Source organism: Salmo salar, chromosome 11, assembly GCF_965601325.2.
Source record: "Salmo salar chromosome 11, fSalSal1, whole genome shotgun sequence".
NCBI lineage: Eukaryota > Metazoa > Chordata > Actinopteri > Salmoniformes > Salmonidae > Salmo > Salmo salar.
In genome coordinates this window covers 53,360,213-53,381,279 of record NC_138301.1, presented here as the reverse complement: position 1 = coordinate 53,381,279, position 21,067 = coordinate 53,360,213, and the positions used below count along the sequence as shown (strand labels likewise).

At 43.2% G+C, this 21,067-nt stretch overlaps 1 protein-coding gene across 2 annotated transcripts in view; it reads right to left on the bottom strand.

Annotated features, from left to right (window-relative positions):
- The window catches only part of LOC106587948 (tumor protein p53-inducible protein 11), a 57,421-nt gene that overhangs the window by 15,683 nt on the left and 20,671 nt on the right, over positions 1–21,067 (bottom strand). For both annotated transcript variants that reach the window (XM_045711329.2, XM_045711330.2), the window contains 2 exons: positions 19,512–19,674; positions 8,615–8,673 (listed from right to left, as the gene is read on the bottom strand). In XM_045711329.2, coding sequence (XP_045567285.1) covers positions 8,615–8,673; positions 19,512–19,640 — 188 coding nt within the window. In that variant the 5' untranslated portion in view covers positions 19,641–19,674. The remainder of the gene's footprint in view (positions 1–8,614; positions 8,674–19,511; positions 19,675–21,067) is intronic.

Sequence of the window (21,067 nt, the reverse complement as noted above, 5' to 3'; positions counted from 1 at the left end):
ATCTAATGTCTGTTCCCTGTCTGTATAATGAAGCTTCTGTTAAGATCACAACACCTTTTATGTCTGGCTTTTGGGAGCAGTAAACACTGGCTGCATCCCAAATGGAATCCTATACCCTACATAGTCCTTTTGGGTCCTGGTCTAAAGTGGTGCACTATATATGGAAAAGTGTGGCATTTGGCCTGGAGTCAGTGGACATTCATTTTCTTCTCATGTCCTGCTTCTCCATCACTCACGCTTTGATGTGTACACTTTCCATTACCTCAGTCCGGGGGGGGGGGGGGGGGGGGAATGGCAAAGTACGGCCCGCGAGACATTTTTTAAATATAATAAATATTATAATATTTGAGTTAAGATTTTTGGCCTAAAATGACTCATTCCATGATACACAAACAACCCCCAATAGATGGCGCTGTAGCCTGGCAAGCACGCACTGTATTTCGGCCTACAGTCTGATTCAGAATGCGCTCAGTCATCATAGCCACTTCATTGCTTGACGACTTTTGACGTGAAAAATAAGTGCTGCGAAAATTAGAAAAGTGGACTCTGAATGTTGTGTGTTTAAAGAAGAATGGATAGCAAAATACTTTTTTTTATATATACTAATATGGGACATAAGGCGGTACTGTCTGATATGCCAAGAAAGTGTTGCCGTTTTTAAGGAATATAATCTCAAATCGTCATTTTTCAAGCAAGCATGCTAACTACGCTAGCTATCTGTCCTCTCAGGAAAAGGCAAGGAAGGCTTCAAAACTTGCCACAAACTTAAAAGCCCAACAAAATACACTTACGAAACGGTGCTCTACTCCAGACTCCGTAACTAAGGCAAGCTACGTAGCGGCACATAAAAATCTAAGTATAGCAAACATTTTACTGAAGGGGACTTTGTGGTGGAGACTGCTGGTATATTTTGTCCTGAGAGAAAAAGCCAATTTGAGAAAATTAGTTTATCACGCAGAACCATCACCAGGCGCGTAGAAGTGATAGGTGAGGAGCTAATCTCCCAGTTGAAGAAAAAAAAAGCAGATGGCTTTGATCTGTTTTTTTCTATAGCACTGGATGAGAGCAGTGACATCAGAGACACCGCTCCACTTAACATGTTTCTCAGAGGAATAAACGACAACTCTCAATTCTTGCGATGGAATCAATGATGTGAACAACCAGGGGCTCTGATTTATCTGACAGGGTGTCTGCCTGCATGGGAAAAAAATGTATCTACTGTGGAGCAAACTGACAAACGTCACAACAGATGGATCACCAAATCTAACCGGTAAAAACATTGGGCTACTAAAAAGATTATAAAGACAAAAGTAAAAGAAGAAATATTGATATTTCTTCACTGTATTATTCGTCAGGAAGCCCTGTGTAAAAGTGTGTTAAAGCTGGAAAATGTTGTCAAAGTGGTTGTAAAACTTGTCAACTTTATACGGGCAAGGAGGCTTAACCATCGTCAGTTCAACTTTATACGGGCAAGGAGGCTTAACCATCGTCAGTTCAACTTTATACGGGCAAGGAGGCTTAACCATCGTCAGTTCAACTTTATACGGGCAAGGAGGCTTAACCATCGTCAGTTCAACTTTATACGGGCAAGGAGGCTTAACCATCGTCAGTTCAACTTTATACGGGCAAGGAGGCTTAACCATCGTCAGTTCAACTTTATACGGGCAAGGAGGCTTAACCATCGTCAGTTCATTCAGCTGCTCAATGACTGCGAGGCAGAGCACCAGGACTTGTTGTACCATGTTCTCTGGCTAAGCCTGGGAAAAGTATTTTGCCATGTGTGGGAACTGAGATCAGTATGTTCCTTGATATGGTTGGTAAAGCTGACGACTTCTCCGAGTTGAAAGACACCGACTGGCTGGGCGTCTTTGTTTTCGGTGTGGACATACTGGGGCATGTGAAAGATCTGAATGTGAAACTGCAGGGAAAAATTGTGTTTTTGTGCTTCAATAAGCATTCAAGACCAAACTTATGTTGTTCTCCAGACAAATGAGAAGCCGGTCTCTCGCTCATTTTCCGACACTGGCCGCGCAATGAACGCGCCCACATCGCAGTGCCGCACTGAGACATACAGCAGCACTTTGATCAACCTGCATGAGTTTTCCCGCCGCTTCTCAGACTTGAGAAAGCACCATCAAATCAAATCATATAACAGGTGTAGACCTTACAGTGAAATGCTTACTTATAAGCCCTTAAACAACAATGCTTTAAGAAGTTTTGAGAAAGTGTTAAGTAAAAAAAATAGATAGGTACAAAAAAATTGAAAATATAAGTTACAAATAATTCAACAGCAGCAGTAAAATAACAATAGAGAGGCTATATACAGGGGGTACCAGTACAGAGTCAATGTGGAGGCTATATACAGGGGGTACCGGTACAGAGTCAATGTGGAGGCTATATACAGGGGGTACCGGAACAGAGTCAATGTGGAGGCTATATACAGGGGGTACTGGTACAGAGTCAATGTGGAGGCTATATACAGGGGGTACCGGTACAGAGTCAATGTGGAGGCTATATACAGGGTGTTACGGTACAGAGTCAATGTGGAGGCTATATACAGGGGGTACCGGTACAGAGTCAATGTGGAGGCTATATACAGGGGGTACCGGTACAGAGTCAATGTGGAGGCTATATACAGGGGGTACCGGAACAGAGTCAATGTGGAGGCTATATACAGGGGGTACCGGTACAGAGTCAATGTGGAGGCTATATACAGGGGGGTACCGGTACAGAGTCAATGTGGAGGCTATATACAGGGGGTACCGGTACAGAGTCAATGTGGAGGCTATATACAGGGGGTACCGGTACAGAGTCAATGTGGAGGCTATATACAGGGGGGTACCGGTACAGAGTCAATGTGGAGGCTATATACAGGGGGGCACCTTTACAGAGTCAATGTGAGGGGAGCACCGGTTAGTGGAGGTAATTGAGGTAATATGTACATGTAGGTAGAGTTATTAAAGTGACTATACATAGATAATAAACAGAGTAGCAGCAGCGGAAAAGAAGGGTCTGGGTAGCCATTTGATTAGATGTTCAGGAGTCTTATGGCTTGGGGGTAGAAGCTGTTAAGCCTTTTGGACCTAGACTTGGTGCTCCGGTACCCCTTGCCCTGCAGTAGCAGAGAGAACAGTCCATGACTAGGGTGGCTGTCCTCCACTTCGACAATTAATCCACACATAAAACGGTCAACTGAATCGTTTCAAGTCATCTCTCCTCTTTCTAGGCTTTTTCTTCTCTTGACTTTATATTGCAATTGGCAACTTTCATAAACTAGGTGCATTACCGCCATCGACCTTGTTCGTCTTTCAGTCACCCACGTGGGTATAACCAATGAGGAGATGACACGTGGGTACCTGCTTCTATAAACCAATGAGGAGATGGAAGAGGCAGGACTTATAGCGTGATCTGCGTCACAAATAGAACTAACTTCTATTTTAGCCCTTGGCGACGCAGACTCATTGACTCGCGCGAGCAGTGTGGGTGCAATAATTGAATAATATAGATTTCTACATTTATTTTGCGACGCGAGCGGTGTAGTCAGCCTGTTAGACTATACCACCGTGATCAACACACTTCATTACCTTCCTTACCACACCTTTCCCAGGGACATGAAACAAGCTAAAGTTATTCCTCTGTATAAGAAGGGGATAAAGTCTGACCCTGGGAATTATAGGCCTGTATCTATCCTCTTTGTAATATCAAAGATCCTGGAGAGAATTGTACATGAGCAAATGTATGAATATGTTAACAAACAGGGTCTAATGTCTGATTTTCAGTCGAGTTTTTAGAAAAACATACTCCACTGATTCATGTCTACTTTACCTGACTGACTTCATCAGGAAAGAGATTGATGAGGGAAATCTGTGTGGAATGGTACTGCTTGACCTACAGAAGGCCTTTGATTCAGTTAACCACTGTCTCCTAATCTCCAAACTGGAGGCACTGGGGTTAAGCAGTATCCCTCTAGGCTGGGTAAAGTCCTATTTATTAGGAAGGGAGCAAGTAGTAGAGGTTAATGGTTCACTGTCTCAGGCAAAACCAATGAGTTGTGGCGTTCCGCAGGGGAGCGTGCTTGGGCCTCTTCTGTTTTTATTGTATATTAACGATATGGAAGATGCATGTTCTTGCCGTCTTTTTCTTTATGCGGATGACTCTACACTTCTGGTGTCTCACAAAAGTAAAACTATGTTGGAGAGCATACTTAGCACAGAGCTTACTAACATTAGCAAATGGCTTGGAGATAATAAGCTATCTCTGCACTTAGGGAAAACTGAAGCAATTATTTTGGGATCCAGACCTAAATTGTGTAGGTCGTCTGAAATCAGAGTGGAGTTAGGGGGTGAGGTGCTGACTACTAAAACCTCTGTTAGCTACTTAGGATGTATCCTTGATGGAAGCTTGGGAGGTGTGAGCATGGCCAATAAGGTGCTAGGGAAGGTTAATGCCAGGACTAAGTTTTTGGCTAGAAAGTCCAAGCTGCTTGATAAGGACTCCATGAAAGTGCTAGCTACTGCCCTCATTCAATGCCATTTTGACTATGCTAGTACTTCCTGGTTTGGGGGCTTATCTAAACTTATGAAGCTCCAGATAGCCCAGAATAAGTTGATCAGGGTAGTATTGAAGGTGAGTCCATGTACTCACATAGGCAGGAGCTGCTTTCAGGAACTAAACTGGCTGCCTGTTGAAGCTAGGGTGTCCCAGATTAGACTAGGTTTGGTTTACAGGAGTATTTTTGGTCCTGCGCCCAGATATCTAAGTGATTACTTTCCTCGTGTTAGGGATGCACACAATCACAGCACCAGATCAGGTGTTGCTGATGTGTGCTTATACAGGTTCAGGAGTAATGCTGGGAAAGGTACTTTCTTGTATACTGGAGCCTCAGAATGGAATGAGTTGCCTCTGCCTATAAAAACAACGTCCTCTCTGGGCAGCTTTAAAAATAAAGTAAAAATATGTTTGATGTCCTCTGTGCCCATATGAATAACCCCTATGATGTAACTGGAATGATGAGATAGATGATGTTCTTCTCTGTTTTTGTTTGATTATTTCGCTGCCATAATGTGTTGGATCTTGTCTAGCCATCTTGTCTCAAGAGGACCACAATGGAAATAAGTCCCAGACTTTATTGTGTTATCCTCCATGATTTTATTCATGTGCATGTATGGCTTTTATGTTTTGTGTGCTTGTTTTTTAAAATGGTCGAATTAATAAACTACAACACACACACACACACACACACACACATCTAAATCACTCCCCATAAAATGCAGCATTAACACTGCATGCTTCTCATCAAGGTTTATAATCTGCTGAAGAGTATAAGGATGTACGGTAAGCAGTGAGCACTATGCACCCTACACCAATTCCATCTGGACAAATCTCAACGATACATGGAACTTAAAGTTCTCAACCTGCTCCACTGCAGCCCCGTCAATCATCTCCTTTGTCTTGATCACGTTGAGAGAGAGGTTGTTGTCCTGGCACCACACGGCCAGGTCTCTGACCTCCTCCCTATAGGCTGTCTCGTCGTTGTTGATGATCAGGCCTACCACTGTTGTGCCATCGGCAAACTTAATGATGGTGTTGGAGTCGTGCCTGGCCATGCAGTCATGAGTGAACAGGGAGTACAGGAGGGGAACTGAGCACGCACACTTGAGGGGCCCCCGTGTTGAGGATCAGCGTGGCAGATGTGTTGTTACCTACCCTTGCCACCTGGGGGCGGCCCGTCAGGAAGTCCAGGATCCAGTTGCAGAGGGAGGTGTTTAGTTCCAGGGTCCTTAGCTTAGTGATGAGCTTTGATGGTACGATGGTGTTGAACGCTGAGCTGTAGTCAATGAATAGCATTCTCACGTAGGTGTTCCTTTTGTCCAGGTGGGAAAGGGCAGTGTGGAGTGCAATAGAGATTGCATCATCTGTGGATCTGTTGGGGTGGTATGCAAATTGGAGTGGGTCTAGGGTTTCTGGGATAATGGTGTTGATGTGAGCCATGACCAGCCTTTCAAAACGCTCCGTGGCTACAGACGTGAGTGCTACGGGTCGGTAGTCATTTAGGCAGGTTACCAATACCACATGTTGGTATTACAGACTCAGACAGGGAGAGGTTGAAAATGTCAATGAAGACACTTGCCAGTTGGTCAGCACATGCTCGGCGTTCACGTCCTGGTTATCCATCTGGCCCCGCAGCCTTGTGAATGTTGACCTGTTTAAAGATCTTACATCGGCTACGGAGAGCATAATCACACAGTCATCCGGAACAGCTGATGCTCTCATGCATGCTTCAATGTTACTTTCCTCAAATCGGGCATAGAAGTAATTTCACTTGTCTGGTAGGCTTGTGTCACTGGGCAGCTCGCAGCTGTGCTTCCCTTTGTAGTCTGAAATAGCCCTGCCACATCCGCCAAGCGTCGGAGACGGTGTTGTATGATTCAATCTTAGTCTTGTTTGACGCTTTGCCTGACACACAAGCTCATCGACACGCAACGAGACAGTGCTTTGAAGAAGTACAAAACAGCAACAATAGACCAGTTCTATGGCTCACTGAATTAAACAATGTTTCCAAACATTAAAAAGCCCAAAGGATGTTTGTTTCATTCAGGTCCACATTTGTGTGTTTCAACAGAATTTTTCAGTCATGAATTACAACAAATCCCGTCACAGGTCAAATCGAACAAATGACCACTTGTCAGCTGTTTTGAGAATCTCTACATCAAAGATGACAGCAGACTTTGATGCCCTTGCCAAGATAGGTAACCAAACCCATTGTTCACATTAAGACTTGAATAACTGTGACTGGTGTAGGCAAGGATTAATGTTTTTTCATGGTGATGGTTATGCAGTGAGAATTATCCAACAATGCACTTGGATACAGGTCATAACTAAAATCAGTCAGATTTGGGCTGAGGTGATTAGATAACTGTAACTATGGCTCACGATGGAGATGAGAATTGTTCATTAATATGCTTTCAGAAACAGACCATTCCAAATGAAACGGATGCTCTTACCATGTTTCACTACCATTTACATATATTTACATTTACACATATATACATACATATATATATATATACATACATATATACACATACATATATACACATACATATATACATATATACATACACATATATACATATATATATATATATATATATATATATATATATATATACATACACATATATAATATATATATATATATATATATATATATATATATATATATATATATATATATATATATATATATATATATATATATATATATATATATATAAATATAAAACACATCTGCTGTTACATTTGTCATGTCTCCAGTCATATAATATATATATATATATTTTTAAGTTTGCATATTGTGACTGTAAGTTTGATTGTACTTTACAAGGGTAGAGATGCAGGATCTGTGTTTGACTGTCTGTGATGTTATAAATTATGTCCATTTTGTGAATAATTTGCTCACAAAAAACAAAGGTAGAGATGGTACACGGGTAGAATTGTTCAGCAAGCGTATGTACCCCTACAGTACACTAGTAGTTACGTGTCCATGTGAAAATGAATAAAGGCTTCACATGTTTTGTCATATATACATATAGTATGTGGCCTTTCAATTGGTTTCAAAAAGTCAATGTGGCCCTTGAGCCAAAAGGTTTGCCCACCCCTGCCTTAGACTATACCACTATGATCAATACACTTGATTACCTTAGACTATAACACTGTACACTTCATTACCTTAGACTATACCACTGTACACTTCATTACCTTAGACTATACCACTGTACACTTCATTACCTTAGCACTTCATTACCTTAGACTATACCAGTATACACGTCATTACCATAGACTATACCACTATACACTTCATTACCTTAGACTATACCACTGTGAAAAAACACACTTCATTACCTTAGACTATCACACTGTGATCAATACACTTCGGGGGAGTCTCTGTTCTGACCTGAGGCCTATTGACTACAGTAGATCAGGACTCTTACTCAGAGATGTTTGATCCATACAGTCTCTGTTCTGACCTGAGGCCTATTGACTACAGTAGATCAGGACTCTTACTCAGAGATGTTTGATACATACAGTCGCTGTTCTGACCTGAGGCCTATTGACTACAGTAGATCAGGACTCTTACTCAGAGATGTTTGATACATACAGTCTCTGTTCTGACCTGAGGCCTATTGACTACAGTAGATCAGGACTCTTACTCAGAGATGTTTGATACATACAGTCTCTGTTCTGACCTGAGGCCTATTGACTACAGTAGATCAGGACTCTTACTCAGAGATGTTTGATACATACAGTCTCTGTTCTGACCTGAGGCCTATTGACTACAGTAGATCAGGACTCTTACTCAGAGATGTTTGATACATACAGTCTCTGTTCTGACCTGAGGCCTATTGACTACAGTAGATCAGGACTCTTACTCAGAGATGTTTGATACATACAGTCTCTGTTCTGACTTGAGGCCTATTGACTACAGTAGATCAGGACTCTTACTCAGAGATGTTTGATACATACAGTCTCTGTTCTGACCTGAGGCCTATTGACTACAGTAGATCAGGACTCTTACTCAGAGATGTTTGTTATATACAATCTCTGGTCTTACCTGAGGCCTATTGGCTCTCGTACGCCAAACCTCATCTGATTTCCCAGCATCTGACTGATCTGTAAGATAAATAGAAAACACAATACATCTCAATTCAATACATCTTGATTTAATAAACCATTTAACCATTATACAAGCAAAGGGACTCATAAGCCCAAAGTCAAGCACTTGGTGACAACTGTATCAGTTGAAAGTGCTATACAAACATACATTGATTGATGGATTTTCCTTACACTGCAGCAAACAGTAATATTATTGTTATCTCTTCACTATTCAGTATCCCTTTCAGCTCACATCAACAGGGTTGAAACCCAGCTAGTAAGGATCAGGGTTCAGCTGGAGAGACAGAGACAGAGTAACAGAGACAGAGTAACACATACACAGACAGAGTAACACAGACAAAGTAACAGAGTAACACAGACAAAATAACACAGGCAGAGTAACAGAGTAACATGGGCAGAGTGACAGAGTAACACAGGCAGAGTAACAGAGTAACATGGGCAGAGTAACACAGGCAGAGTAACAGAGTAACACGGGCAGAGTAACAGAGTAACACAGGCAGAGTAACAGAGTAACATGGGCAGAGTAACAGAGTAACACGGGCAGAGTAACAGAGTAACACAGGCAGAGTAACAGAGTAACATGGGCAGAGTAACAGAGTAACATGGGCAGAGTAACAGAGTAACACAGGCAGAGTAACACAGGCAGAGTAACAAAGTAACACAGGCAGAGTAACACAGGCAGAGTAACAGAGTAACATGGGCAGAGTGACAGAGTAACACAGGCAGAGTAACAGAGTAACATGGGAAGAGTAACAGAGTAACACAGGCAGAGTAACAGAGTAACACAGGCAGAGTAACATAGGCAGAGTAACACAGACAGAGTAACAGCACAACACAGACAGAGTAACACAGACAGAGTAACAGCATAACACAGGCAGAGTAACATGGGCAGAGTGACAGAGTAACACAGGCAGAGTAACAGAGTAACACAGGCAGAGTAACAGAGTAACACAGGCAGAGTAACAGAGTAACACAGGCAGAGTAAGAGTAACACAGGCAGAGTAACACAGGCAGAGTAACAAAGTAACACAGGCAGAGTAACAGAGTAACATGGGCAGAGTGACAGAGTAACACAGGCAGAGTAACAGAGTAACATGGGCAGAGTAACATGGGAAGAGTAACAGAGTAACACAGGCAGAGTAACAGAGTAACACAGGCAGAGTAACAGAGTAACACAGGCAGAGTAACAGAGTAACACAGGCAGAGTAACAGAGTAACACAGGCAGAGTAACACAGACAGAGTAACAGCATAACACAGACAGAGTAACACAGACAGAGTAACAGCATAACACAGGCAGAGTAACATGGGCAGAGTGAGAGAGTAACACAGGCAGAGTAACAGAGTAACACAGGCAGAGTAACAGAGTAACACAGGCAGAGTAACACAGGCAGAGTAACAAAGTAACATGGGCAGAGTAACACAGGCAGAGTAACACAGGCAGAGTAACAAAGTAACACAGGCAGAGTAACAAAGTAACATGGGCAGAGTAACACAGGCAGAGTAACAGAGTAACACAGGCAGAGTAACAGAGTAACATAGGCAGAGTAACACAGACAGAGTAACAGAGTAACACAGACAGAGTAACAGAGTAACACAGACAGAGTAACAGCATAACACAGACAGAGTAACAGCATAACACAGACAGAGTAACAGAGTATTGGAACCAGGGACTGTAGTGACGCCTCTTGCATTGAGATGCAGTGCAGTGCCTTAGAAAGCTGTGCCACTCAGGAGCCCAGGGTTCCCTCCACCCCTGGTACAATCTAATACACCTGGTACAGGTCCCCCCCAACAGTGGTGCAATCTAATACACCTGACGCAGCCCCCCCCCCCCCAACAGTGGTACAATCTAATACACCTGGCGCAGCCCCCCACCCCCCAACAGTGGTACAGTCTAATACACCTGGTACAGGTCCCTCCCCCCCAAAAGTGGTGCAATCTAATACAGGTCCCCCCCCCCCCCCCAACAGTGGTACAACAGTGGTGTCATGAGCTGAAATAAAAAGATCCCTGAAATGTTTCATTCGCACAAAAATATTCTCTACATCCCTGTTAGTGAGCATTTGTCCTTTGCCAAAATAATCCCTCACCTGACAGGTGTGGCATATCAGGAAGCTGATTAAACAGCATGATCATTACACAGGTGCACTTTGTGCTGGGGACAATAAAAGGCCACTCTCTAAAATGTGCAGTTTTGTGACGCAACACAATGCCACAGATGTCTCAAGTTTTGATGGAGTGTGCAATTGGCATGCTGACTGCAGGAACGTCCACCAGAGCTGTTAGACAATGTTTACTACAAGTTTAGATAGCTGGCATGCTGACTGTAGGTATGTCCACCAGAGCTGTTAGACAATGTTTACTACAAGTTTAGATAGCTGGCATGCTGACTGCAGGAACGTCCACCAGAGCTGTTAGACAATGCTTACTACAAGTTTAGATAGCTGGCATGCTGACTGCAGGAATGTCCACCAGAGCTGTTAGACAATGTTTACTACAAGTTTAGATAGCTGGCATGCTGACTGCAGGAATGTCCATCAGAGCTGTTGCCAGAGAATTGAATGTTAATTTCTCTACCATAAACTGCCTCCAACATCATTTTAGAGAATTTGACAATATGTTCAACTGGCCTCACAACCTCAGACCACGTGTAACCACGCCAACCCAGGACCTCCACATCCAGCTTCTTCACCTGCGGGATCGTCTGAGACCAGCCACCCAGACGGCTGATAAAACTGAGGAGTATTACTGTCTGTAATAAAACCCTTTTGTGGGGAAAAACTAATTCTGATTCTCACCCTCCCCTCCCGGAGGACCTGAGCCCTAGGACCATGCCTCAGGACTACCTGGCATGATGACTCCTTGCTGTCCCCAGTCCACCTGGTCGTGCTGCTGCTCCAGTTTCAACTGTTCTGCCTGCGGCTGTGGATCCCTGACCTGTTCACAGGAAGTGCTACCTTGTCCCAGACCTGATGATTTTTACTCTCTCTCTCTACCACACCTGCTGTCTCTTATTCTCAATGATTGGCTATGAAAAGCCAACTGACATTTACTCCTGAGGTGCTGACCTGTTGCACCCTCTACAACCACTGTGATTATTATTATCTGACCATGCTGGGCATCTATGAACATTTGAACATCTTAGCCATGTACTGTTATAATCTCCACCCGGCACAGCCAGAAGAGGACTGGCCACCCCTCAAATCAAATCAAAGTTTATTTGTCACGTTCACTGAATACAACAAGTGTAGACCTTACAGTGAAATGCTTACTTACAGGCTCTAACCAATAGTGCAAAAAAGGTATTAGGTGAACAATAGGTAAGTAAATAAATAAAACAACAGTAAAAAGACAGGCTGTAAAAGTAGCGAGGCTATAACAGTAGCGAGGCTACATACAGACACCGGTTAGTCAGGCTGATTGAGGTAGTATGTACATGTAGATATGGTTAAAGTGACTATGCATATATGATGAACAGAGAGTAGCAGTAGTGTAAAAGAGGGGTTGGCGGGTGGTGGGTGGGACACAATGCAGATAGCCCAGTTAGCCGATGTGTGAGAGCACTGGTTGGTCAGCCCAATTGAGGGAGTATGTACATTAATGTATAGAGCCTGGTTCCTCTCTAGGTTTCTTCCTAGGTTCCTGCCTTTCTAAGGAGTTTTTCCTAGCCACCGTGCTTCTACACCTGCATTGCTTTCTGTTTGGGGTTTTGGGCTGGGTTTCTGTACAGCACTTTGTGACATCTGCTGAAATAAGAAGGGCTTTATAAATACATTTGATTGATTGGGCCTGGCTCCTCAGTGGGTAGGCCTATGACCAGGTCCCCTCCGACCGTGGCACAATCCAATAGACCTGATACAGGTCCCCTCCGACCGTGGCACAACCCAATAGACCTGATACAGGTCCCCTCCGACCGTGGCACAACCCAATAGACCTGATACAGGTCCCCTCCGACCGTGGCACAACCCAATAGACCTGATACAGGTCCCCTCCGACCGTGGCACAATCCAATAGACCTGATACAGGTCCCCTCCGACCGTGGCACAATCCAATAGACCTGATACAGGTCCCCTCCGACCGTGGCACAACCCAATAGACCTGATACAGGTCCCCTCCGACCGTGGCACAATCCAATAGACCTGATACAGGTCCCCTCCGACCGTGGCACAATCCAATAGACCTGATACAGGTCCCCTCCGACCGTGGCACAACCCAATAGACCTGATACAGGTCCCCTCCGACCATGGCATGGTTGCTGTTGTATTCGTCCCCTGGTCTGCTCTACCCTTTAAAGGGCCCATCTGCAGTTGAAACAATAACAAAGTGTACTGTTTCGGTAAGAAGCTGAGGGATGGGGCTGGAGAAATGTACCCACTCTCAAATTCATAGACCCGAGCTATGGATGCAGGGACTAACCTGATCATTTTAACCATGTTTTGAGTCTATACAGCGTTTGTTTACATTAACTTTGTCTACCAACATTGGAGTAAAACAAGCTTGTATTTTGGGTTGAACTAGGCTGATGAGGCATTTATAAAAGTTATGTTCTTTAAGAATCAATGGGTACATGTCATTAATGTATACAAGTCCACAATGGATGTAGCAACACTATTGAAGGCCAGGTCCAAAACCCCCAGCATGCATCTCTATCTGACTGGGCTAAATCTCTTGTTTAGTCAATCTTCTCCTCCCATTTCCTCCATAATGTTTATTTCCAGATTTGGTGCCTGACATAAAACTCTGATATCAGGGTCAGAGTCTTTCTCAAGAGCCACGTGAAGAGATTCAGACACAGTAGTCAGATGGACCAGGATTGACATGATATCCTCACAATAGGTTGTGAGGCTGAGAGAGAAAATAGTGTACAGGAAGAGACACAAACAGTAAAAACTATAAACTCAGAGCTGTTTGGCTTTGCGGACATGTTCACACTCCCGTTAGATATGTATTTATTTACAATGAGGTTTGCAGCAAAGTATAATACCACATTTGTTTTATTTAACCTTTATTTAACTAGGCAAGTCAGTTAAGAACAAATTCTTATTTAGAATGACGGACTACACCGGCCAAACCAGGACGACGCTGGGCCAATTGTGTGCCGCCCCATGGGACTCCCAATCACGGCCGGTTGTGATACAGCCTTGTGACTTGGAAGGGTGAGAAAATGAAATAGTTTGTGTTGAAAAGGGCCCCATCTCTCACAAAATAGAAGGAAACAGATGTTTTGGCCTGAAATAAGAGCCAAGAACATCTCCAGCTCTCAGACAGAGAGAACTACAGCATGTCAAAACACATGTGATTCCTTAAGTGAATGTAAACATGTCCCCAAAGTCAATGCATGTATTGTAGGCCTATCTGGGCGACTAAATATATTGTAGGCCTATCTGGGCGACTAAATATATTGTAGGCCTATCTGGGCGACTAAATATATTGTAGGCCTATCTGGGCGACTAAATATATTGTAGGCCTATCTGGGCGACTAAATATATTGTAGGCCTATCTGGGCGACTAAATATATTGTAGGCCTATCTGGGCGACTAAATATATTGTAGGCCTATCTGGGCGACTAAATATATTGTAGGCCTATCTGGGCGACTAAATATATTGTAGGCCTATCTGGGTGACTTAATATATTGTAGGCCTATCTGGGTGACTTAATATACAGTAGGCCTATCTGGGCGACTAAATATACTGTAGGCCTATCTGGGTGACTTAATATACAGTTAGCCTATCTGGGTGAATAAATGTATCATAGGCCTATCTGGGTGAATGAATGTATTGTAGGCCTATCTGGGTGAATTAATGTATTGTAGACCTATCTGGGTGAATAAATATATTGTAGGCCTATCTGGGTGAATGAATGTATTGTAGGCCTATCTGGGTGAATAAATGTATTGTAGGCCTATCTGGGTGAATAAATGTATTGTAGGTCTATCTGGGTGACTGATGGATTCTGACAAGTGAAACAGACTATCTGGAAAACAACGTCACGTCTTCAGCACGTATGATTGAGAGTAGAGGCTTGACTGTGACAGGCAACATGGTTGCCTTGGCTACCTGGTCTTTAACACTCCGGGTTCTATTTTCCTCTGGAGTGAAGGAGGCGCAAGTGTCAAACGCACGTTAGTTTGCAATTTCATCGTGTAAAAAAACTGCCGCACTTGCATTTTCCAGCCTTTACCCCAGGTTCGGAAATTCATCTGTCTAATATCAGCTTTCTTCCGCTGAGGTGGGACAGGTAGAAATATTTGAGATATCTCCTAAAAATATCTATATATTTCAGTCAGAGCAACTAGAGATATTTAAGAACGACCCCAGCTGGTCTTAGCGGTAACCGGGTAGTTACGTCATTGGTTTAGCCAGCGCAGGCCCACGCAGTATCCTTATGTTCATCACAAATGTTTTCTTAAAACATCACTAGCAGCAAAACAGTCAGACATTCCCCTTTTTCATTCATATATTGGACATTATGTTTGTCCAGCAACTGTGAAGAGTTTCGGATTCATTATGTGCGACGCCCATTGCATGAAAGGTGTGTCAGTGACTGTCGGAAGCCTGTTCACGAACATCAGACGCCTTATTGTGTTTAGTTTTTCCTCTGTCAAATCGCAGGAATTCTGATCTCTGTCCGTGGTGCTGAAACCACTTGTAGGCCTCAACTGGCAGCCTCATTAAATAGTACCCGCAAAACACCAGTCTCAACGTCAACAGTGAAGAGGTGACTCCGGGAAGCTGGCCTTCTCGGCAGAGTTGCAAAGAAAAAGCCATATCTCAGACTGGTCAATAAAAAGAAAATATTAAGATGGGCAAAAGAAAACAGACACTGGACAGAGGAACTCTGCCTAGAAGGCCAGCATCCCGGAGTCGCCTCTCCATTGTTGACATTGAGACTGGTGTTTTGCGGGTATTATTTAATGAAGCTGCCAGTTGAGGACTTGTGATGCGTCAGTTTCTCAAACTAGACACTCTAACGTACTTGTCCTCTTGCTCAGTTGTGCACCGGGGCCTCCCACTCTTTCTATTCTGGCTAGAGGCAGTTTGCGCTGTTCTGTGAAGGGAGTAGTACACCGCGTTGTACGAGATCTTCAGTTTTTTGGCAATTTCTCGCATGGAATAGCCTTAGTTTCTCAGAACAAGAATAGACTGACGAGTTTCAGAAGAAAGGTCTTTGTTTCTGGCCATTTTGAGCCTGTAATCGAACCCACAAATGCTGATGCTCCAGATACTGAACTAGTCTAAAGAAGACCAGTTTTATTGCTTCTTTATATCAGGACAACAGTTTTCAGCTGTGCTAACATAATTGCAAAAGGGTTTTCTAATGGTCAATTAGCCTTTTAAAATGATAAACTTGGATTAGCTAAAACAACGTGCCATTGGAAAACAGGAGTGATGGTTGCTGATAATGGGCCTCTCTACGCCTATGTAGATATTCCATTAAAAACAAAATCTGACGTTTCCAGCTACAATAGTCATTTGCAACATTAACACCATTTGCACTGTATTTCTGATCAATTTCATGTTATTTTAAACGGACAACAAATTTGCTTTTCTTTCAAAAACAAGGACATTTCTAAGTGACTCCAAACTTTTGAACGGTAGTGTATATATTTTTTGGTTTAAGTTGGTTGAGTGCCTTCTAGTCCTTTCCTAATCTAATGCATTTACACTGTTGAGGAACAGCTGTAGTAAGTATTTCACTGTACCATTACACCCTCTGTGTTCTGTGCATGTGACAAACAAACTTAGATTGTGTCATAAAGACTTGATCTCCAGAAATATTTCAATAATAATTATGTAACGAATTCAAAATCACACCATGCTGACCAGAGCATGAATATTCCTCCCAAAACTGTGTTCAGCATTTCATTTACTTAATACCTGCAATGTCTTTGACCCTAGGAAGCTTTCATCATCGCATGGTAGGAAGACATGTTTGTACTGTCAACAACATAATCCATAGGAGAGAGGGAGCGAGAGAGAGAGAGAAACACAGAGAAAACAGAGAGAGAGAGAGAAACAGAGAGAGAAATGGAGAGAAAGACAGAGAGAGATGGAGAGAGAAAGAGAGGAGAGGAGAGAGAAAGAGAGAGAGGAGAGAGAAAGAGAGAAACACAGAGAGAGATGGAGATAAACAGAGAGAGAGAGAAACACAGAGAGAAAGAGAGAAAGAGAGAGAGAGAAACAGAGAAACAGAGATAAACAGAGAGAGAGATTAAGAGAGAAACAGAGAGAGAGAGAGAGAAAGAGAGAAACAGAGAGAGAGACAGATGTAGAGAAACACAGAGAGAGAGTGTATGTACGTCCAGCAATAGAGGTGAGGTGACATGGAGTCAGGTGTTGGATGCCTGATCAAAGGCCATCTCTGTACACAGAGAGCCAGTTCAATTCTGTACCAGGTTGCCATCTGCTGTGTCTGCTGTTGACACTATGAACATGTGTCCACGGTATCAAATTCACTTTCAAAGGCTGTCTCTACAAACAAGGCCCCTGGATTGAATTCTATACCAAGTCTCCATGTCTGCTATGACTCTAACATGCTGACCACACCGCTCGCGTTGCAAAATAAATGTACCCATGTTATTCAAATCATTGCACCCACACTGCTCGCGAGCGTCTGCGTGGCCAGGCACTAAAATAGTCATTGGTTCTATTTGTGACGCTCAACGCGCTGCAAGTCTGGCCTCTCCCATCTCCTCATTGGTTTTTAGGAGCATATACCCACATGCCATCTCCTCATTGGTTTTTAGGAGCATATACCCACATGACATCTCCTCATTGGTTTTTAGGAGCATATACCCACATGCCATCTCCTCATTGGTTTTTAGGAGCATATACCCATGTGGGTGATTGAAAGATTAACTTAGGTCCTCACTCCAGGTGGGTTGTAGTAATGCTGTAAAGTTGGTTGCCAACCGCCATATAAAGTCCAAAGAAGAAACAGAAGCCAGAAGGAGGAGAGATGACAAGAAACGAATTCGGTTGACCATTTTATCTGTGTATTAATTGTCGGAGTAGAGGACCTTGTGCATTTCAGGTAAAATAACAACCCAATATTTATATCCCAGGACAAATTAGCTGGCAACAGCTAGCTAGCTAAATTGCCATAAATGTTTAATGCTTTTTGACCTGTCCCCAAATTAATAATTGGTTCAGAGTTTGTTTTGATATTTCAACCTACGTGTCCTGATCTCTTCTGGTGTGGGTGAATAAAATCAACTTGCGTGCGGTTTGGTCAGCATGTAAGTAGGCAGGTAGCCTAGCGGTTAGAGCGTTGCGCCAGTAACTGAAATGTCGCTGGTTTGAATACCCAAGTCGACAAAGTGAAAAATCTGTCGATGTGCCCTTGAGCAAGGCACTTAACCCTTATTTGCTCCAGGGGTGACGTGCTACTATGGCTGACCCTGTGAAACAACATTTCACTGCACCTATCGGGTATATGAGACAACAAAACACGTTGAGTTTTTCTATTGACACATTCTTACCGTAGTAAGTGGTTTTTAAATAAAATAAAATGTATACGGTGCCTTCAGAAAGTAATCACACCACTGGACTTATTTCACATGTTGTAGTGTTACAGCCTGAATTCAAAATATAATACTTTAAAAATATATATGTTTTACTCATCTACACACAATACCCCATAATGACAAAGTGAACACATTTTTTAAACATTTTTTGCACATTTATTTTAGAAGCACCTTTGGCAGCGATTAAAGCTGTGAACCTTTTGGCTAAGTCTCCTGGATTGTGCAACATTTGCCCATTATTCTTTTTAAAAATTCTTCAAGCTCTGTCAAATTGGTTGTTGATCATTGCTAGACAACCATTTTCAGATCTTATCGTAGATTTTCAAGTAGATTTAATTGAAAACTGTAATTTGGTCACTCAGGAACATTCATAGTCTTCTTATTTATCCTGAAAAACTCCCCAGTCCTTAACGAAAAGCATGCCCATAACAAGATGCAGCCACCACTATGCTTGAAAATATGGAGAGTGGTACTCAGTAATGTGTTATATTGGATTTGCCACAAACATAACACTTTTTATTCAGAACAAAAAGTTCATTTCTTTGCAACATTTTTTTGCAGTATTACTTTAGTTCCTTGTTCCAAAACAACAGGATGTATGTTTTGGAATATTTTTATTCTGTACAGGCTTCCTTCTTTTCATTCTGTTAATTAGGTTAGTATTGTGGAGTAACTACAATGTTATTGATCCATCCTCAGTTTTCTCCTATCGCAGCCATTAAACTCTGTAACTGTTTTAAAGTCACCATTGGCTTCGTGTTGAAATACCTGAGCAGTTTCCTTCCTCTCCAGCAACTGAGTTAAGAAGGACGCCTGTATCTTTGTAGTGACTGGGCATATTGATACACCATCTAAAAAGTGTAATTAATAACTTCACCATGCTCAAATGGATATTTAATGTCTGCTTTTTTTTACCCATCTACCAATAGGTGCCATTCTTTAAGAGGCATTGGAAAACCTCCTTGGTCTTTGTGGTTGAAACTGTGTTTGAAATTCACTGCTTACTGAGGGACCAGATAATTGTATGTGTGGGGTACAGAGATGAGGTAGTCATGTTAAAACACTATTATTGCATAGTGTTAGTCCATGAAACTTATTATGTGACTTGTTAAGCACATTTTTACTCCTGAAGTTATTTAGGCATTTCAGCTTTTCATTGTGTGTGTAGGCCAGTGACCCCAAAAAATATAAATTTGATCCATTTTAAATTCAGGCAGTAACAAAACAAAATGTGGGAAAAGAAAAGGGGGTGTGAATACTTTCTGAATGCCCTGAAGAATCTGTGTGTGTGCCTGCATACTACTGACCTTTGACCTGTGTATCTCGCCGTCATCGTCCTCTCCTCCGACGCCCAGTATCTTCCTGGTCTTCAGCCGGCTCACCAGATCTGTCTGGCTGTGCTTCTTCATCAGAGGGGGTTGGGGTTTGCTGCTCATGGCTGATAGGGGGGGTGGTTACGACCTATGACTCCTAAAAACCACAACATAACAAGAGAAAGATGGAGAACGTGGGTTGTGTTCATTAGGGCACGCCGTAGCAAAACAGTTTGCATCAAAAAATTCTAAACGAGCGTATCTTATTAAAGTTCAGATAGTTCACTCCTGAAAACCACAACATACACATGGAATACAAAATCAATCCAATCCAAAGTAGTGCACTACATAGGGAATAGGGTACCATTTGGGAATTAAACTTCTGTCCCTCTCAGATGTAATGCTACGGTGCCGAGGTGTGACGTTACGGTTCTGAGGTGTGACGCTACGGTTCTGAGGTGTGACGCTACGGTTCTGAGAGGTGACGCTACGGTTCTGAGGGGTGACGCTACGGTTCTAAGGTGTAACTCTACGGTGCTGAGGGGTAACGCTACGCTACGGTTCTGAGGGGTGTCGTTACGGTTCTGAGGGGTGATGCTACGGTTCTGAGGGGTAACGCTACGGTTCTGAGGGGTGAGGCTACGGTTCTGAGGGGTGAGGCTACGGTTCTAAGGTGTAACTCTACGGTGCTGAGGGGTAACGCTACGCTACGGTTCTGAGGGGTGTCGTTACGGTTCTGAGGGTGACGCTATGGTTCTGAGGGGTAACGCTACGGTTCTGAGGGGTGAGGCTACGGTTCTGAGGTGTGACGCTACGGTTCTGAGGGGTAACGCTACGGTTCTGAGGGGTGACGCTACGGTTCTGAGGGGTGACGCTACGGTTCTGAGGGGTGACGCTACGGTTCTGAGGGGTGACGCTACGGTTCTGAGGGGTGACGCTACGGTTCTGAGGGGTGACGCTACGGTTCTGAGGGGTGACGCTACGGTTCTGAGGGGTGACGCTACGGTTCTGAGGGGTGACGCTACGGTTCTGAGGGGTAATCAACTGTGTGAATTCCATCTTTTCCCCTTCATCCCCTCTTTTCTTTCTCTTACATTCCTTTTTACCCCCCTTCCTGCTGATTGTTTTATACAACCATGATCTGCCTTGTAAAATGTGTTCACAAGAAAAAAAATGCAACAGTTTAATTTAACTTAAACATAATGCACTAAGTGCCTGGTCAATGTTTCAACTCCAGGAAGTTCCTCCATAGAAATGATTACCCAAGCCAGAGAACACAGTAGAGTAAATTCAACACACACTAGCAGCTTGCCAGCCCTGTCCTTGGTCCGTGAGGGGTATGCAAGATATAACAAAGATATAAATAGGAGATCCAGTTTGTGATGGTGGGGGGGTGAGTGTCTTCCCTTCCCCTCTCTGTCACCTGAGGTCCAGCACGGTTGTTTTCAAGTCCTTTATAACAACACGCCTATAGATGCTGAAGAGCGGCAGGTCCTTGGAGTGTGGGTGAAAGCCCTTCAGTCTGCAGCAGGCTACCTCCCCCATGCCAG